Here is a 20,239-nt window from a genome sequence, read left to right on the forward strand (position 1 = left end):
GGTGGACTTAGTCCGACATGATAATAAGGTTGAGTGGTACTACTCTTGGAGTTAGATATTAATTAAGTGAGTTATCAGTAACTCATTTAATTAGTGGACATTCGATATCTTAAACACAGGGAGATTAGCACACTCATGATAAGAAAGAGCCCATATAGTAATATGGGATTGGTGCGGTAGTTCAATAATAACTCTTTAGTGGTATGAGTTATTATTGATGAACTCGAGTTGGGTGTTCGGGGCGAACACAGGAAGCTCAAGTTCATCGGGAGATCAAAACTAATTCCTTCTCTCGGTCCCTGTCGTAGCCTCTTATTTATAAAGTCTTATACCCGCCTAAACCCAACTTCTTACCTACCTTAAGGTGGTCGGCCAAACCAAGCTTGGAGCCGAAGCTAGGGCCAGCCAAACCAAGGTTAGATGGGTCAAGTGGTGGCCGGCCCTAGCTTGGAACCCAAGCTTAGGTGGCCGACCACAATTAAATTAAAAGAGATTTTAATTTTTAAAATTTTTTCTTATGTGGAAGCCATGGTTTTAAAAGAGAGTTTAAAATTTAAATATTTCCTTTTATAGCTTTCTACAAAGGATTAAGAGAAAGGTTTGATATCTTTCTTTATTTGTAGTTAAAAGGAATATTTTAATTTTTAATAAAACTTTCTTTTTTTGTAACCATCCTCATGGTTTTAAAAGAGAGTTTTAAAAATTATAAATCTTTCCTTTTATAGCTTTCTACAAAAGATTAAAAGAAAGATTTGATATCTTTCCTTATTTGTAGATTGAAAAGGAAGATTTTAATTTTGAGAAAACTTTCCTTTTTGTAATCATCCACATGTTTTAAAAGAGAGATTTTAATTTATAAAAGTTTCCTTTTATAACCAACCATGAAGGGAATTTTTAAAAGAGAATTTTTATTTTAAAAATTTCAGGAAAAAAATTAGGAAGTTTTAATTTTGTATTTAAAACTTTCCTTATTTGGAGGACTTGTAGAGGCTGACCACATTAAAGGTTTATAAGGAAATTTTTAATTAAATTTTCCTTCTTAGACATTGGCAAGGAATATAAGGATGTCACGCCCCAGGTAGTCCCTGTCCGAAGAAATTTCGGCAGCATCTCCCCTGTACGGCGGACAATATGAAACTCAGTATACATATATCTCTATACCTCGGCCACACACGGCCGGAATAATACAATACAATTAAGAAACAAACCACGCAGTTTATATCAACATTCCACACAGATATAATATATGATCAATCCACGTAGTTTAATAAGGAAAGACGATATAGAACCCCGAAGATATATGTAAACAGCCTACTCCACTACAACGAAGAAAACAAATCCACGAAGTAATGAAAATACAACCGCAGCGGAAAACAAAAGTAGCAAACCCGAATGTTCAATGTAAAGTCCACAATACAAACCCACAATACAAGTATATAAGGTGCAAAAGCAAAATATAATCCGACAAAGAAAATCCTCGCGATAATGGGGCTAGCGACTGGAATCTCCCCGACGGCCTCAACCTGAAATGGTAATAAAAACGGGGTGAGTTCAATGAACTCAGCAGGTAATCCAATAGATATGTACAGCAACATATAACTACTAGCAACATCCTATGGTACAGTGCACTAAACCATAGAGCCTACAATACAGTCTCCTAACGGTACAACCTACGGTACAGTCTCCTAACAGTATAACAGATATGCATAGCTGAGATAAACTGTAATAACCAGCAATAGGCATAAAGTACAGTCTATAGCAAGAACAATAAGAAAATGCATAACTGAAATAAACTGTACTCACCTGCGAGGCTTGGGCAACTGACTGTCAACATACAGAGATAAAATAGTCAGAGCAAAAGCATGTATCCTGTATGCATGTCAATCATATGCAATCACCAAAATGCATCAATCATAACAAATGCAATCCGTGCATATGATGCAATATGACATGGTCACCCCTGTCAACCAGTCAGCCATCTCACACACAATGGTGAGACCGAGTGGGTAGGGCTGTGACACCGTGCACTCTGCCATCACTACCCCTGATGAGTGACCGAGTGGACGGGATGCTGTCGGAGTACACCTATCCTCCTACCTCAGACATAGTGAGGGAGCGCAATGCTCTCATCTCCCGGTACACAATGACGGGGAGGGACCCCTGCCTGCTACCACGCTGCAGTCACACTACCCATGAGTGGACCAGCGGAGCACTACAGAGCAACCTACCATACACACCCTAAGTGCTGTGCCACTACCCATGCAGTGGTCACGTGTGTAGAGGTCCATGTAGCCGGCCGACGAGCTCAACAACAATGGAGTCGTCAATCGCCCAGCATGCAATCATGCGATATGGTGCGTGCGGCTACAGTATGTCATACCTGAACATATCCTCCTCCATATGCGTAGGTGCCGAAAAGGTAAACGCATATATAACAAAGACATAAGCAACATGAATCCAACAACATATAACAAGTATCTACAGCAACTAATCATGGGTAGATAAGCACTATAAATATCCATCTCTATAAACATACGTACACATGGTAAGCAGTAAAGGTATACCAGACGAAAGTATAGCAGATAACAGTAGCAACAAGTATCAAATAACTAAACCAGGGAGGTGCTAAAGCTACCAATACCACTAGTCATATATATACTAGACTAACGTATAGCAGACAACAGTAGCAACATGTATCAGGTATCAACTAAACTAACACCAGGGAAATGCTAAATCTACCAAACACTAGTAATTATATATAAGCTACACATATCATAAGACAATATCAAAAGGATAAGTCAAAGGGTACCCGCCTCAAATAGAAGGTACAATCAAGCTATCCAAAGTCCGAAGTCGAGACGCCCGTCTCGAATCAGAGTCCTGCGTCAAACAAACAATACATATATATTTTATTTAGCTAAATCAAATGAATAGCTAAATAAAACCCCTAGAACTAACTTAGGGCAAAACCCTAATCACCACAACCTTATCCTATCTAATTAAATCTAACGGTCAATTAGAATTAGTTATCTAATCCCTAATCTCCCATTAGATTAGAAATCCAACGGTTGACTAGGGTTAATTACCTTAACCCTAATCATTCTATTAAACTAATTCTAAACTAAATAATTCTACACATAAACAACTAAGTATAACCCTAATTCCAATCTACATCTGTTCATGAAATCAAATCATATCTAAAACAAAGAACAAAACCTATACACCTTACCTTGATCAAGCTGCTGTAGATTGCTGAAACCAAGCAATCTGCTAAATGAGGTTGCTGCCAAAACTAGAAATGCTGCAGGACACCAAAATTACCTTCACAAATCCTCACTGGATTCACCTCACTGGATAGGTTGCTGCCGAACGTGAGATGAGTAGCTATGGAACAAGGTACACCATAAACAGAACAGCAAGGTGCTTGATTCCACTCCACAATTTGAATCAAGAAGGAATCAAGCAGTAAGACTACTGATCAAGCATCAACCCCTCTAGTCTTTGCCCTACAGCCCAAACACAACTCACTAATCAGAACAAAACTCCACCTCATCTCATTGGATCGGATCAAGTGAAGAGATCAAACAATGGAAATCACAGATCAAACAACACCTTAATCTTACCTCAATCGATCGTCTCCAAAAGGTGTTGCTCGATTAGATTCTGCACACCAGGGACTTCTCTAACCTTCAATCAACAAGAACAAGGAAGAAATCCATGACCTAACCTGAGATCGCCAACCATCAGCAAGAAGGCGAGCAAGAACCGGAGAAGAAGACTCGAACTAGGGCACAAATCAAAGAAATAGAAGGAATAAGGTTCGATGGCTTACCCTTGAAGCCCTAATTGCTCTTCCACATTGGCGACCGAGTGGATCTCGCTCGATTCAATGGCCTCAGTGATCGGCGCAAGAAGACGCGCATGTCTGCAGCCCGGAGATGAAAGGCGTCGGCCGGATCTGCGCTCAATCCAGCAGCTTCCTCCTCAAGTGACACCAACGATCGCCGGAGCTGGAGCCCTAATCCTGTCGGCGTCGGCGTCGACTGTCCGCAAAAGAGAACAGAGAGAAGGGAGAGAGAGAGAGAGAAAGGGCTTCGGCTAGATCCGAAGGGGTCTCGGCCGACGGTTGGACAACCGGCACAGGCGGCTGTGATCGGTGACGAGCGGAGGCGATCGGGAAGAAGAGAGGGGAGATCGGGGAAGGAGATCGGAAATTCACGTCGGCAGAGAGGGTAAAGGTCGAGTTGGGATCGGCGTTTGGGGAGAAAAGAAATAAGAAAAGGGAATTTATATAATTAAACATTTCCTCTCTTAAATAGGTCTCCCAAATAGGCTTTATCCGAACCCAAAATTGATCCCCTCAAAACCCTCCGTACGAGCTCCGAAAAATTCCCAGAAAATTTCTAAAAATTCCAAAAAAATTCTATAAGGCTATTTCTGAAATAACCCTATGTATTTAAATTTCCTGAGATCTTACAAAGGAAGTTTTAATTATAAAAATTTTCCTTATTTGCCAAGACCAAGGAATATAAAAGAGAGGGTAGAGGTGTCTCACCTCACAACAAGACATCTATTATACCTCTCTTCTCTTCCTTGGTGGTGGCCGACCCTCATCCTTCTTCATCTTCTCCTATTCTTCTTCCTTGGTGGCCAACGGCATCTCATCTCAAGGAGCTTGGTGGTGGCCGGATCTTATTAGAGGAAGAAGGAGAGGTAGGAGGCATTGTTTCTTAGCATCCCTTGGAGCTTGGTTGGTGGCCGAAGTTCTTCATCTCAAGGAGATTGTTGTTGGTCGAAACTTGCTTGGAGAAGAAGGAGGCTTGGGTGGATTCTCGTCTCGGTAGATCGTCACCCATACGACATCCGAGATAAGAAGAGGAATACGATAGAAGATCGTGAGGTCTATAAGCTACAAAAGGTATAACTAGTTATTAGTTTCCGCATCATAACTAGTTCATCCTTTTTGTTTAGATCTTGAAATACCAAACACAAGAGGCTAATGATTCTAGGTTTCGGATTTGTGATTCGATTTGTGTTTCTTTTGTTTTTCGATCTTGCGATTCGATTGTTCTTGTTGGTTAAACCTAGAGTTACTATAAGGAGATTAAATATTGAATTTCGTTGAACATTACAAGAAAAAAGTCAAACAACAACGGTTTTTCACCATTGTCGTAGCCCATTTTGAACTGTTGTTAAAGGCCGTGTTGTTAAAAGGGGTGGCAAAAGACAACAGTTTTTAACCGTTGTCTTTGAAGGCAAAGACAACATTTTTTACAACGGTGAAAAACTGTTGTCTTTTCCTTCAAAGACAACAGTTTTTCACCTAACAAGGTCTTCAACAACAGTTTTAAACTATCTACGACAACGGTGAAAAACCGTTGTCTTTTTAGAAAAAAAAAAATTAATACACAATTTTCCAATATTATAAATCATTCAAAATACTAAATTTCAAAATAAAATTTAATATACACTTTTCTAACATTCAAAAATAATATTTATAACATTCTGAAGAAATTTCATAAGCAACCAACAAAATGATAACATTTTTAAAACAAAGGTAGAACAATATAACACAAGATTTTCTACTTAGATGTTGGTGAAGAGGAGGGATTGCAGCTCCTAGTGCTCCTTAATTTGTTAAAGTCTCTTCATTTTTTTAGCTTGTCGGCATTCTTCCCAATACTCTTGAGGACACCTAAATAAAGATATTATACAAATCAGCACAAGAACTATGTAATTCTAAGTGGTGGATCATGTCTGTCACAAGTTCGCCACTAATTTTTTTGACCATTATGCACAGATTGTAGACAAGCATGAAAATAAGCAGAACCATAAATATAAGCGAATAAAGGATACCTTTCAATCTTCGAAATCTTCTTTTCTGGTTGGCCCGTCTCCTTTTCCTCTCTTCTTTTGTTAACTCTGCCTCTTCTTTGATGTTTCCTTTTCCATGAAAAATCTCCTCAGGGGCAAGCATAGCCGCATCTGAGACGGCCAATGGAGCAACCTGCAAAACCATTGTATTTCAGTGACTCGAAACTATTTTTACCATAAACTAAAAGACAACTCCAAAAGATATTTTTACCTCTTCCATTGCTAGAGCAGGTACATTGACTTGTATAGACATATCCTCAATAACCTACATCATAACTTATGGTCAATCAAGAAATAAATACTAAAATATGAAGTCACAAGAATATGAAGTCACAAGGAATACAGAATATGAAGTCACAAGACTGAAATACTAACTAAGATCAATAAGTTGTCAAATTTTGTATCAATGATGGATTCCTTCTGAATTGAGCATTAAGCTTCATTCCAAACAAAAAGAGAAAAAGAATGACTGTACAATAGGTATTACCTTCTTAATAGAGAGAATTAAATTGTGGATGAATCTAGGTGCAGTGCAGTTGATTCCAATAGCAACGACTTTGTTGCATGAATCAACCAGAGAAACACATTCAGCCATAGAATCTCCACTAACAACATTGATCCCATCCTTCGAAGTGAAAGAAAACCAAGCTGGAATTTTTGTGTCACACTCCAAAAGAAGTTCAACATATGCCTGTAAAAGAAGTCATAATTAGGATCCACTAAAAGGAACATCTTGAGCAAAATAAGAATCTCAAGTCTAGGGTTCCACTAAAATCAAGCTTCTTAATATTTGCAGTAGATTCTTGTAACAAACTCTGTTCTGAATTTCTGTTTTAGCTAAATCTTATCCAAAGCCTCAACTATTTGTGCCATTTTACTCTTTGGTATTGAGTACCCCAAGTACCTAAATGTGCAACGAAGGAAGAGCAGGAACCATTGCTTAGCTCTACAAATACATCAAAAGATACTTGAGCTTCAAGTTTATTTGGAATTGTTTCAAAAGCAATTATATCAGCTCCAGCTTCAGAAAGAACCTCAAGCCTTCTCCTGTGAAAATCTTTGACGATTTCCACAGTAATTTCTTGGCCATAGTTTCCACTACAAACAGAACAATCACATGATCATCTAATGAAGACCTCCATATCATACTGTAGTCCCGAGCAGCATTAACAAGATGCACCTGTACTCAGAACCATCTGCTAGATATGCTCCATAGCTTCCTATTGATGCAGCAACCAACACAGGACGCTACTTCAGGTTGATTGCGCCCTCACTGAATCCATAGCTTCCTATTGATGCAGCAACCAATAGCAGGAGGAGGGGGGCACGATTTTTACCGTAGCCTTCGAGGTTCTATAAAATTCACAACTCGCTATAACATATTTATAAATTATAGAAGCATAATGAAACGATCCTAAAAAACCCAAGATACTACAAAATACACTACAGAGGTGAGAGTGGCACTGTTCCGAAAAGCAACGACCTGTCTCTTTGCCCTCCCGCTTAAAATGCTTGGGGGGGAGTACGAGTTGTCAGCAAGAACGCGCAAGTTATGATTCTGACAAAGTAGATGTCAGCTTAGCTCTAGATCAATATAAATGAAGAAAACAGACAGTACAAAGAAGTAACAAAATCTTCCTCTTTTTAAAGAAAGAGCATAATGCAACCAGAACAATACCAAACAAGCATACCTGATCCGGTTGTGTAAGGGGCAGAAAAGGAGATAGGAGAAAGTAGAGGGGCATTTAGGTCTTTTAGGGGGAAGCTAGGGCTTTGAGAAAAAAGGAGGCTCGGGTTCGCCGGGGCCATCGCCGGCCGCCACCGCCTAGCCTCTTCTCCTCCTCGCGTTGTCGGCTTTCAGCTTCCCTCGCCTGTCGAGATCTTCGGCCGCTGCTTCCCATCTCACGCCCAACCTCCATGTGACGTCGCCTCCGCCGCCGGCGGGCCTCCTGTCGCCATCTCCACACGCTACAGCCACTTCCGGCGGACACCGTAGTTAGCAGGCGTCGCCGACTTCGAGTCCAGCGGGCGAAGCTGCCTCAGGCAGACGCCAAGGCTCCCTTTAGAGGCTTCCAGCGCCTCCCGCCGCCGCGTCCAGCGAGTCTCGACGCCTCTCCCATACTGCCGGCAGCGAATGTCTCCGCCGGCCGCGACTTCCGGTGGCGGTCAGCGCCTCCCGCCGGCCATGTGCCTCCTCCAGAGGCTGCCGTTATCGGCATCTCATGCTGTAGCCACCGCCGCAGCCGTCTTTGGCGGCCAGCACCTCCGGTTTCTCGACCGCCGATTCCGACGGCGGTACAGCCGTTGTCCTTGCCGCGTGCGGCACAGATCTGGTCCAGTGCAGTGTTTCCGGCCATCGAGTCGTGTGGTGTTTCGTTATTCGGATTGTTATCATGTAGTTGGACCGTGCTCCGTCCTGTGTATCTATATCGCGTCCGGCTTCGAGCTACTGGAGCCAGCTACGCGTTTGGTGGACATTTATCTACTATTCGGGATCGCGACGACTCCGTCAGCTCACTGATCCATCCGAGGGCGCCCCCCTGGGCCAGGGTACGTTCTCGTACTCGATATCTATTTATTTTACTACTATTCTGTTATTATCTGGATACTCATACATTTGTGGGATTCGCCTCGAGCAAGGCCGGTAGGGGAACCCACGGATCAGTCTGATTGGCCGGAGGAGGACTTGACGATCGGTCAGCGCGAGACAACAACTCAACCGGGTCATGAGGATGCGGTCCACATTCGAACCGTCCGGGAGTTCGTCTCGGCTTCGACAGATGGCGCCTGTCATGAAGGGCGCTGATGCACGTGAAGATGCCATCCCGAGTTACGCCGAGACGGTACGGTATATCCGAGCCCGGCGCTCGATGTGAAGACCTCGGATATTCGGCCTGACCGAGGCGTGGGTCGGCCGATTGGTAGGTATATGTATATTATGTGACGGTATTCGAGCCTCGATGGTGTGAACCGAGCCTGCTCAGCCCGTTCCGAGCCGCTCGGGTAGATGTGATCTGTATAGTATCCGAACCAGCTCGGGTATATGGTCCGAGCCGCTCGGCCAGCCGTTGTAGGGTATATGATATTCGAGAGCGCTCTGAAGGATGGAAGAGCCCGATGTGAAGGTATCGAGGGCCTCGATGTGAAGGCCCGAGCCTGCGGGTATAGTATCCGGCGCTTTCGAGCCCGCCTCCGGCGCTGAAACCGGGATATCCCAGCCTGGTATATGTAATCCGAGCTGCTCGATGTGAAAGGCGGTGGCCCGGTATCGAGCCCGCTCGATGTGAACGATATGGTATGAAGGCCCGAGGCGCTCGATGTGAAACGGCCGATCGGTAGGGTATATATCCGAGTCGATGTGAAACGTTCGTTCGGGTATATGGTATCCGAGCCCGAGTGCCGATGTGAAGGCCCGAGGCTCGTATATGGTATCGACGGGCTGGCTCGATGTGAAGGCCGGGTTCGGTAGGGTATATGACTCGATGTGAAGGCCCGAGCCGGTATATAGTATCCGCCTCGATGTGAAGGCCCGGTAGTATAAATATAGTCTCACGAAAAATCGAGTCGGCGGCGACTATAAACCTCCCGGGCGACCGACCAAGACCGGCGACTATAAACCTCCGGGCGACCGACCAAGAGTCGGGACGCAGTCGAACCGGCGGCGGCCAAGAGTCGGGGCGATCGGGCAGCGACTATAAACCTCCGGGCGGCACAAAGAGTCCGATCGGGCAGCGACTATAAACCTCAGGCGGACCGACCAAGAGTCGGGATGTAGTCGGGCCGCGACTATAAACCTCCGGTCAAGACCTTTGCACGGACCCGCATATATTCTCTCCCTGTTGGGTCGAGTTATCAAGGCCCCGAGCCGTTCAGAGGTTTATATCGAGCCGAGCTCGAGAATCCCGGTAGGGAGGTTTATATACGAGCCAGGGGCTCGATGGCGAAGACCCCCCGAGCCGATCGACCGGGAGGATTATATTCAAGCGATCATCACCGGTTTCGGATCAGTTCAGCTGACCAGCATATCATATGTCTATATCCCCAGTTCGGGGTCGAGCAGTCCTCGTGGCCCAGCATCTATTTGACCGATCGACGTCACCACGGTCGCACGAGCAGTCCTCGCGGCCCAGCATCTATTTGACCGATCGACGTCACCACGGTCACACGAGCGGCATCGTCCGCCCAGCATCTATTTGACCGATCGACGTCACCACGGTCGCACGAGCGGCATCGTCCGCCCAGCATCTATTTGACCGATCGACGTCACCACGGTCGCACGCGCGGCATCTATACATCCGATCGGCAGCATTACGACCGTTCGGGGTCGAGCAGTCCTCGCGGCCCAGCATCTATTTGACCGATCGACGTCACCACGGTCGCACGAGCGGCATCGTCCGCCCAGCATCTATCCATCCGATCGACAGCACTTCGATCGTCCGGTCGGTATTTTCGCGGCTGCGCAATTGGCATTGGTCCAGTTTCCGACTTAGTTTGCTCGGTATCGCGACCATCTCCTGCGACACCATTATTATCGCGACCGCTCGAGGGACATTATATTATTGGTTCAGCGTTTTGGCTTTGACATCGAGAGTGGTTCAATTCTTTGCAATAGACTGTCCAGTCAGTCGGACTCACGCCTCCTTCGACTAGACTTGAAGGGGAGGCTTGTGATCCGGTTGTGTAAGGGGCAGAAAAGGAGATAGGAGAAAGTAGAGGGGCATTTAGGTCTTTTAGGGGGAAGCTAGGGCTTTGAGAGAAAAAAGGAGGCTCGGGTTTGAGGGGAGGAGGGGGGGGCGGCGGGAGAGAGGGGGGAGAGAAAAAAGAGGCCGCCGCCAGCAGAGAGGAAGGGAGGTCTTCTTCCTCCCCATCGGGTACTGTTCGCCGGGGCCATCGCCGGCCGCCACCGCCTAGCCTCTTCTCCTCCTCGCGTTGCCGGCTTTCAGCTTCCCTCGCCTGTCGAGATCTTCGGCCGCTGCTTCCCATCTCACGCCCAACCTCCATGTGACGTCGCCTCCGCCGCCGGCGGGCCTCCTGTCGCCATCTCCACACGCTACAGCCACTTCCGGCGGACACCGTAGTTAGCAGGCGTCGCCGACTTCGAGTCCAGCGGGCGAAGCCGCCTCAGGCAGACGCCAAGGCTCCCTTTAGAGGCTTCCAGCGCCTCCCGCCGCCGCGTCCAGCGAGTCTCGACGCCTCTCCCATACTGCCGGCAGCGAATGTCTCCGCCGGCCGCGACTTCCGGTGGCGGTCAGCGCCTCCCGCCGGCCATGTGCCTCCTCCAGAGGCTGCCGTTATCGGCATCTCATGCTGTAGCCACTGCCGCAGCCGTCTTTGGCGGCCAGCACCTCCGGTTTCTCGAACGCCGATTCCGACGGCGGTACAGCCGTTGTCCTTGCCGCGTGCGGCACAGATCTGGTCCAGTGCAGTGTTTCCGGCCATCGAGCCGTGTGGTGTTTCGTTATTCGGATTGTTATCATGTAGTTGGACCGTGCTCCGTCCTGTGTATCTATATCGCGTCCGGCTTCGAGCTACTGGAGCCAGCTACGCGTTTGGTGGACATTTATCTACTATTCGGGATCGCGACGACTCCGTCAGCTCACTGATCCATCCGAGGGCGCCCCCCTGGGCCAGGATGCCGGTGCGACTCGGTCGCTGGATACTGGTACATTTGACCGGAGGAGGCGGATACAGGTACAGTTGACCGGAGGAGGACTTCTGACGATCTGGTCAACGCAGCGGACAGCTCACCCCCGGGTCATGAGGATGCGGTCCACATTCCAGACACGTCACACCGGCAGGTTCGTCTTCTCAGCTTCCAGACAGGAACAATACCTATGAAGAAAGTGGCTAATCTTTTGAGACGACTGCACAATATATAACGTGTTGACCCTTATCCTCCACTTGGATCCTTCCACACTTCACAGCATTTACCTATCCAAAGTAAGCAAGGTTCACACCTCACCATGAAAAATCATAATTTATAGCAATAGAAGAACAAACGCTTCCTCATCAACAACACTGATAGGGCTTCACAAAATTTAGTCACGAACCCTAACTAATAGTCAAAAAAGAGAAGGAAACTCATTCTTCTTGTCATCATCAGAAAGCCACCGCATGTATAAGAACAAGAAGACAAAAAAAAACATTTTTTTGTAAAATACATAATAGTCATAAGGGCGCCTTTGAACTCCTCCGCAAAGAGATCCACAATAGTCTTGCCGGCCCACCTGTTCTTAACCTATATTGACTCAAGCGTTAGCTCAAACTTACGTGAAGCATCAAAATGAAAGAATCGAGCGAAGAAAAGGATACAGGTCTATTTTGTTTACGTGCTCGTCGTCCCCCTCATCATCGAGATGGACCGAAAAAAAGATCCAGCATCCATCACTATCTGAAAACAAAGACAGTTTTTTAAGTCATAAAAACTGTAATGGAAGAAGAATGATGGTACAAAAGAGCAAGTTAATCACAAAAAGGGCAAGATAAACTAGCAGATTGCATATCTGTTAAGAATAACACTTCTATTCTTGATGAGCAAAGAATTCATCTAACAGTATACTCACTGCCGCACAATACAGGACGCCCAAATGCTAATTATTAACAGATCAGCAATCAAGATCAATTGTTTAGGCAATCGGAGGATAGCATCAAAATTCATCTATCTTTTACCCTAAATCTACGTTCGTCAGAAGGAGTCACTGAAAACAACCAAATGGGATCACCCTCCATGAAATCCAAAACATGATTCAAATCAACATGAAAGAAAACTGAAGTATTTGTGGCTCATCAAACAAAATCCGACTACCTTAAAGCCAAACGAAGCATGGGGTTGGATCGCTTCTGTCTCAGGCGTGCCCTTTTAGGAAGGCAGGGTCGCCGGGGGTACACCGAGGAGGGCGGACTACTGCATCTCCAGATCGTTGATCTGCTGCTCTCGGTCCATCTCGATGATGAGGGGGACGACGAGCACGAGCAAAAAAAAAAGGAGAAGGGGCAACAGGTTTAGGGCTTGGAGAGGAAGGAGGAAAAAAAACATGAAGTAGGTGAAGAGATCATAGGTTGGACGAAAATCCTTAGGGATCGAGAAGGTAAAGGGGGGAATGGGGCGGCAAAAAATTTCGAGGAGAGGGAAAGAAAAAACGCGGCGGTAAAAAATGACGAAGGGAAAAAACGGCGAAGGAAAAAAATAAGGGTATTCAACAACACTTAATAGACAACGGTTTTCAAAAATCGTTGTCATAATCCTAAAAAAAACGCACATAGACAACAATTTTCAAAAACTGTTATCATAGCATTTAAAAACTGTTGTCGTAGACCCAAAAAAATATAAATAGACAACGGTTTTTAAAAACCGTTGTCGTAAGAAAAAAAAACTACTAAAAGACAACAGTTTTTATTAAAACCGTTGTTAAAAGGTAAAAAGACAACAGTTTAGCATAAAACCGTTGTCGTTTGAGTGTTGTTGAATGAACATTTTCTTGTAGTGGAAAGACTTTATTTAGGAAGTGGTGGATGATTCTATACCCAAGAAGGTCTAGTGCCTCGCCATGTTTAACCTAGAAGTCCATCTCTGAAATAAATATTTAATCGAATTTGTAACATGGGTGGATTTGGATCAATAATGTTAAGCATCGTTTGCGATTCAAGTCTAAACCTCTAAGAACAAATAAGTTGAATTTGGAATCAATAATGTTAAGTTCTGTTTGCGATTCTAAATTTAATTTCTAAAAAACACAATAGGTTGTTAGGAAAGGTTCAGGACTTGTACAAAATTTTTGTATAGAGGAACCGATACGATATTCCGAGTAGCAACCAACAAAGAGTACGCTGACGGACGAGAATGAAGCGTGCAATGTTTCCGAGGGACGAAAAACCGGAGGGGAAGACTAGTTGAGAAGAAGGCCGAAAGATGAGTTCTGGTAAGTCCAATTCTAGATGACTAAAATTACCTAAGCGAAAGAAGAAGAACTAGAAGTGCGGCTTGTCCAGGTGTCTGGATTGGGTCCAGGAGCCCTGCCTAGGTTGGGCAGCAAAGGCGCCCTCAAGCCTTTGAAGGCACCCTTGCACCATTTTGGGAGATGCTCTCAAGCCATTGAGGCGCCTCCAATTGTTGTTAGGCTATCGTTACGAAGAGGATAAAACTCTATCCTCTTGGAGGCGCCTGGAGCTCTTTGGAGGCGCCTCCAAGTAATGGTAATATTTTTCAGGGGACTATAAAAAGCTCCATGGATTTAAGAATTCAACAACAACTGAACTACAACTTTTGTAATCACTTTTTAGCATCTTTCTTGAGTTGTCAACATCTATAAGAGGCTATTTCACCTTCAATAAAGAATATTTTCAATGGAACATTTTTAACGCCTTAGATTAATAACTACCTAAATTGTAACTAAGTAAATTTAGCCTTCTTACTATTCTCTTTAAAGTTGTTAATTTCATGCATTTTTATTTTGTTCAATTAATTGTGCATAACTAATCAAATCTATATATCAAGAAAGAGTTTTATCTTTATTTACAGGCAATTTATTCCTCTCTTGTCGGCTTCACATGCACCAACATACTATGCAAGTGAAAGTTCTAGTGATATTATGCAAGGAAGTCTTAGCAAATCAAGGACAGTAGATAACAAATTCTAAATGAGTCAATGGATTAAACATCTAGCAAGATGGACTTGATGGATTAGTGATGATCGAACATCAAGTCAAAAGAAGTTATAGAGAGTTAAGTGATCGGATGTTGAATAGAAGAAGTTCAAAGAGCTCTCAAGAACTAGAGGTTTGACCAACGGTAAGTTGAGATAAGTTCTTAGAGTGAAGTGGTAAGGATAAGTTTTTATTGTGGGGATAATCTTAGGTGATGATCCGACTAAAAATTTCACTTGAAATTTAAAATCAAAATTAGATAATTTTTTTCGACGGCTATAGAAAAATCGGTGTTGACGGAGGCCGACCCTAGCTAAAAGTAGTTCCGAATTCTTTTATATTTATATATATATATATATATATATATATAGAAAAAACATAATTTAAAATTTTTAAAAGTCACGAATTAGATATTTCAGAATTTATTTACTTGGTTCAGTAAATTGCCGAAAGAAATTTAATTACCGTATTTCAGCAACTGACCCGGCTCGTCTAACTTAAACCGGTCAACAGCCAGGTATATTAGAACTATCAAACCCTAAATCGAGAATAGAGAGCACATTTCTCAAGGACCGGCGAAGGCATAAAGAGCGGGCATGCCACCCAAATCGGAGCACTCGGCCGCCGCTGGCGGTGGCGCAGCCTCCCTAGTCACCACTGCCGCATCGCTGCCTTCGGATCAGGCCTCGATGGATCCGTTTCTCCACCTCCTCAGGCTTCTCCCCTACAGCTTCCTACGCCCGCCCCGTACGCGTCTGAAGCTCCCCTCCTCTCTTGCGCTCCCTTCCCCGATGACTGTATTTTCCCTCGTGTTGCTCACTTACTTTGCCGTCGTTTCTGGTCTTGTCTACGACGTCATCGTCGAGCCCCCAGGCATCGGCAGCACTCAGGATCGCTACGGTACTGTCCGCCCTGTCGTCTTCCTTCCCGGCCGTGTCAATGGTCAGTACATTATTGAGGGTCTCTCTTCTGGGTTCATGTTCGTGCTCGGCGGCATCGGTCTGATCCTGCTGGACCTTGCCCTCGACCGCAACCGTCCACGCAGTGTACGCATCTCCTTCGCTTCGTTCGGGATCTCTGCCACGATCATTTCCTACATCATGAGCATGCTCTTCATCCGCATCAAGATTCCCGGCTACCTATCGTGATTTGGCTCTAGTTGAGAAGGTATTAGGTTATCGGAGTTTTTATCATCCTTGTTAGATCTGCGATAAATAAGTGCTCTGTTAATGTATTTCAGTTATGGATGGTACTGCGCGGTGTTAATTTTTAATTTTTGGTTGTCTTAAGTTAAAATATTAACTCTGTTGATTGAAGTTGTTTTCCCTAGAATGCTTCACAAATTAATATATATATTTTTATGGTTCTAGCAGTAATTAGTAAGCGCCTCCTTAATGATTTATAATACTTTTTATATTGTTCTTGAATTAAGTCTTTTCTTAGTGATTTATTTGTATGACTACTGCAAATTAATTCTTCAATGCCTCTTTCAGAGATAGTTGAAGAACTTAAAATAGACATCTTTTTCATCAAATACCTTGGTGACATTTCTTGCACCTGGCCTTCAGTTTTGATTCTGACACAATCTATTTGTAAAGCTGTTATTATTTGTTGAACATTAATTTTGTTATTTTATGATTTAAAATGGATTGTTATTTTTGTGGTAGCTAGCTAATATGATTTCCATTCTGTTAGATTACATGCTTAATTTTGGATAAACTTTTTCATCCAGTTTATTCCTATATGATTGATGCGAGTGGATTGGGATCACAAACTTGTTCTTTGTTCCAGAACCTAAGGTCTTTTTCTTTCTAATCATGGTGAATTGATGATATCGACGTGATTCTTCAATTACTTGAATAGTTGAATACATTGATTTATTCTTCATAGTTGCTTGAGTACCCAACCCATGCTGTGAAGTTTTGCTGTATTGGTATTGCAGTCACTTTTTGTAGCTATTGATAATTCGCTCCCTAAAATTCTAATGAAAACACATTAACCAAAAACAGAATTGGTTTATTGCAAATGTTTCTGATTATTCTTTTTTATCATTGTCTTACTTGGAAGTTGATTTATTTCCTTTTGTTTATGTTACCTTTGATTGGCAGAACCCGCAACCCAAGAGTTTGAATTGTTAGAAAAGGAACCAATTTGAACATTTATATTCTTAGTGCTCACTCTTTAAGTGTGGTTGATCATGCGAGAGGATTTAATTGACCCAAAACTTGATGTGAAAATTTACCAATACATGTTCGATTTTGAACACAGGTCCCCTTTCCCTCATAGCATGTTAAATTTGAATGTAGAATCACTTGTATCAAATGCTTTATTTGTTAGGAAAATTTTATACATTTATACTCTTAATAGTTTTTACCTTTTTAATTCTTAGTGTATACTTGATGTTAGTTGACCCCACCTAGTGGGATAAGACTTATTTGTTGTTGTATACTTGGTGTTCTTCAATCGCAGCATAGATGACCCTCATATTGAATTCCTTTTCTATCATCTCCTTACTACTAGCTGTACCTTAAAAGTAAGATTTATATATTGAGAGAAAACTCTTGTGACCAACAACATATCTCAGGATAGATCTATGTAGATTTTGTATTAAAGAAAATTTAATAAGTAATTATGAAAATTTGACATAAATTTTTATTCAACCACTTTACAACTCTACATATAGATAATACTACATCTAGAAAATTAAAAGAAAGACAACTTATCAAATTTTGTAAAAATAGTATATATATATATATCAAGAGTATTGGGTAATAGTTGCCCACATCCTTTTTTTGTCTTTAGGAGGTTAATTAACTAATTTACAGTTGCAACTATATAAGAAAGCAAGAATACTCTATGCTTTCTCTTAAGCTAGGCTATAGATGTTGATTAGGCCTGTCTTGGAGTTTAAATCTTCAAAGTTCTTCCTTGGTAGGGTCTTAGTGAAGATGTTCTGAAGGCTTGTTGGCAAATGTAATAGCTTGATTAGCCTTAGTGATAATGCCCTATTGTGCATCTAACATAAGGTTTAAAATTTTAGTCCTTGAGAAGACATTCTATTTATGAGTTAAGTTGCAGTGAGTGTGACTTCTCCTCAATACTATTTTGGTACATGTGTAGCTAAGGTGAGAGATCAGATTACTTCTAGGAGATCCCTTAATTATTATTTTTTTTTTGACTATACCATTTTGTTGAGGTGTGTCAACACAAGAGTTTAGATAAATAATCCCTTGACTTGTTAGGTAATCACTCAGAATGGATGAAAAATATTCCGTAGCATTGTCCATTTTCAAAATTTGTATATAGGTTTGGAATTGAGTTTGAACCATGATACTAAATTTTTAACATATCAAACCTACCTCTCACATTTCTTTCATTATGAAAATCCAGATTAGTGTGATCATCTATAAATGTTGTAAACTAATGAGATCCAGTAATATTATGACCTTCCTTTTTAGGAGAATCATTTGTCTTCCGAGATAGAGCCTCAGGTATTCTTAGCATCGCCAATCATCTTCCCTTGAATTCAAGACATGAAATTCACAGGAATTTGAAGAAAATTGAGTGACATAAATGTAATCTCGTGTGAGCCTTCTAACTGATGGTAAATTGTAGGATAATTGAGACACTAAAAGATAGTTGAGTGTTAGTTCTTTTGAAGTTTTTACTGATTCAGCCCTAATCACTTTGGAAAGTGATCTCTGTGTTATACTAATTGTTATGTGTTTTCTACATGGGTTGAAATTTTTTAGAGTTTCTATATCTGTAGTAATGTGGTCTGAAACTCTTTTCTAATGCTTAAGGCACTTATAGAATTACCTTTTTGCGCTAAAGATCCAGTCCCAATTGTAAGAGTATCTCCAATTATTCTTTGTTAAGAGGGTTGGACTCATCAGACTGAATTTTCTTCTTTGATTGCATTATTGACTTGGTTATGTGGCCTTATGGTCTTCCAATCTGTTAATTTCCCATGAATCTTCTAACAAATTTCCCTTGGTGTGACCAGACTAGTGGTAATGTAAACGTTATAGGCGTATCATTATTTTATTTTATTTTGGCAATTATCAGTGCCTTGATTTTGAGGCTCACGCGCAGGTAGGGTTGAATTTTCCACTTGAGGTGTGACGGTTGGAGTCACCAACATATCCTTTGGCTTGTTATCTTCTCTTTGAACCTTTGAAAAAGCTTCTTGAAGGTTGAGTTGTTGCTTCATCCCCTAAAATTTGCCTTGAAATTGTTTTTGTTGAGCCCGAACAGAATTATGTGCATTCTTTTGTTTTCAATAATTTGCCTATATTTAGACCTTGTTAAGGCAATTCATCTACACATAGCAACATGTGTGTGTTGAAAATATTAAGTCACTGACAAATCTCCTTGCAGCAAATCATGTATAATACTTTCTATGTCGAACAACTCAAGTTATTCTCCTTATTTAAATGTCTCCTTCCCAAATTTCTTTCGCCACTCCATAGAGAAGAAAATTCTCTTATCTCACTCTCGATGAAATTAATTAATCATGATATAACCATATTAATTTTTAATTTTTATCTTTTGGAATAAAAGATGATAAACTTAGTTCAGTATTGACGGTCCCATAATAATATATAAGCAGATAAATTACGAGGAACATTTTGGGATATTTTATCCTAGGCCTTTGATTTTTCATCTTTTGAACCTTAAGTAGTTTGCCTTAGGAGGGGCGGGGGTTTCTACTTCAAATAACTAATTACCCTTTCCTTTCTCATATGTGAACATCATCACTAATTGGGACTTTGTCATGTGTAAACATCATAACTGATTGGGACCATTAGAGATAATGGTTCCCATTGATTTTGTGTGAAATGATTTGACTGTCAGCTGACATTCAACAACGGTTGTAGCCAGTGGAATTTTGATGAGAGGTGATGGTAGATGCTTTAGAGGATGAAGTGACTTTCTGTGGCCATTGTATGGATGATATGGTATTGTACAGAACTGAAAGATACCATATGGACTTGTATACAAACAAGAATATTGTGATACCATGTGGGAATTGGAAATAACTTTGTATTCAACTTATTCAAAACGGATTGTGTAACCCTACTTGTAGGTAGAGCTGTCAAACGAGCAGATCTGAGGTGGGGTGGTCATTTAGCGGGACGGGACGGGCCAGGCCAATCCATCATTTTGACAGATTAAATGCTTCAATTCACCAATCATGATTATATGGTGAGTCAATCCACATATATATATATATATATATATATATATATATATATATATATATATATATATATATATATATATATATATATATATATATTTATTTATTTATTTATATGTAAAAGCAAACTATATAGTATGCACTTTTAATAGAGCAATATGTTATCTGATTGTCATGACTCATGAGTCACTAGAAAACATGTCATGCATTCATTAAAAAATAAAATAAAAAATCACATTGGTTTCAGTTAATTAGAATTGAAATGAACTTAGTAAGGAAAGAAAACTTATCAAAATCTCCTAAAAACAACTAAAACAGGAATATAGATATACGCACAAGAGAATCCGATAATAATAATGAGACTGCTATAGCTACATAATGAAGCTGTAATTTTATAAGGAAGAGTATTCTATAGTCATAGGTAGTTTTACGGATTTGATGATTTCATAGAGAATATCACAATAAGACTAGCTGCTGATGTTGTGGGTAAGATTACTCATTAATCATGGATAGCGAAGAT

At 41.9% G+C, this 20,239-nt stretch overlaps 1 protein-coding gene and 1 long non-coding RNA gene across 3 annotated transcripts; one reads left to right on the forward strand and one right to left on the reverse strand.

Moving 5' to 3' along the window:
- Window positions 1-2,865: 2,865 nt before the first annotated feature.
- LOC122053777 lies at window positions 2,866-4,211 on the reverse strand. 2 transcript variants are annotated; one of them, XR_006132353.1, is made up of 4 exons: window positions 3,833-4,211; window positions 3,624-3,727; window positions 3,230-3,506; window positions 2,866-2,880 (listed from the first exon to the last, which is right to left on the reverse strand). It is a non-coding gene; the product is annotated as an uncharacterized LOC122053777 (long non-coding RNA). The 2 variants fall into 2 exon arrangements; XR_006132352.1 differs by lacking the exon at window positions 2,866-2,880 and having other exon boundaries at window positions 3,123-3,506.
- Window positions 4,212-15,059: 10,848 nt separating this feature from the next.
- Window positions 15,060-15,892, forward strand: LOC122053778 (oligosaccharyltransferase complex subunit ostc-like). The gene has a single exon (XM_042615746.1). It carries the CDS (start codon window positions 15,113-15,115, stop codon window positions 15,662-15,664), a length of 552 nt encoding a protein of 183 aa, XP_042471680.1. The 5' UTR covers window positions 15,060-15,112; the 3' UTR covers window positions 15,665-15,892.
- Window positions 15,893-20,239: the final 4,347 nt, after the last annotated feature.

This window comes from Zingiber officinale, chromosome 3A (assembly GCF_018446385.1).
Source record: "Zingiber officinale cultivar Zhangliang chromosome 3A, Zo_v1.1, whole genome shotgun sequence".
In the NCBI taxonomy this organism is placed as follows: Eukaryota; Viridiplantae; Streptophyta; class Magnoliopsida; order Zingiberales; family Zingiberaceae; genus Zingiber; species Zingiber officinale.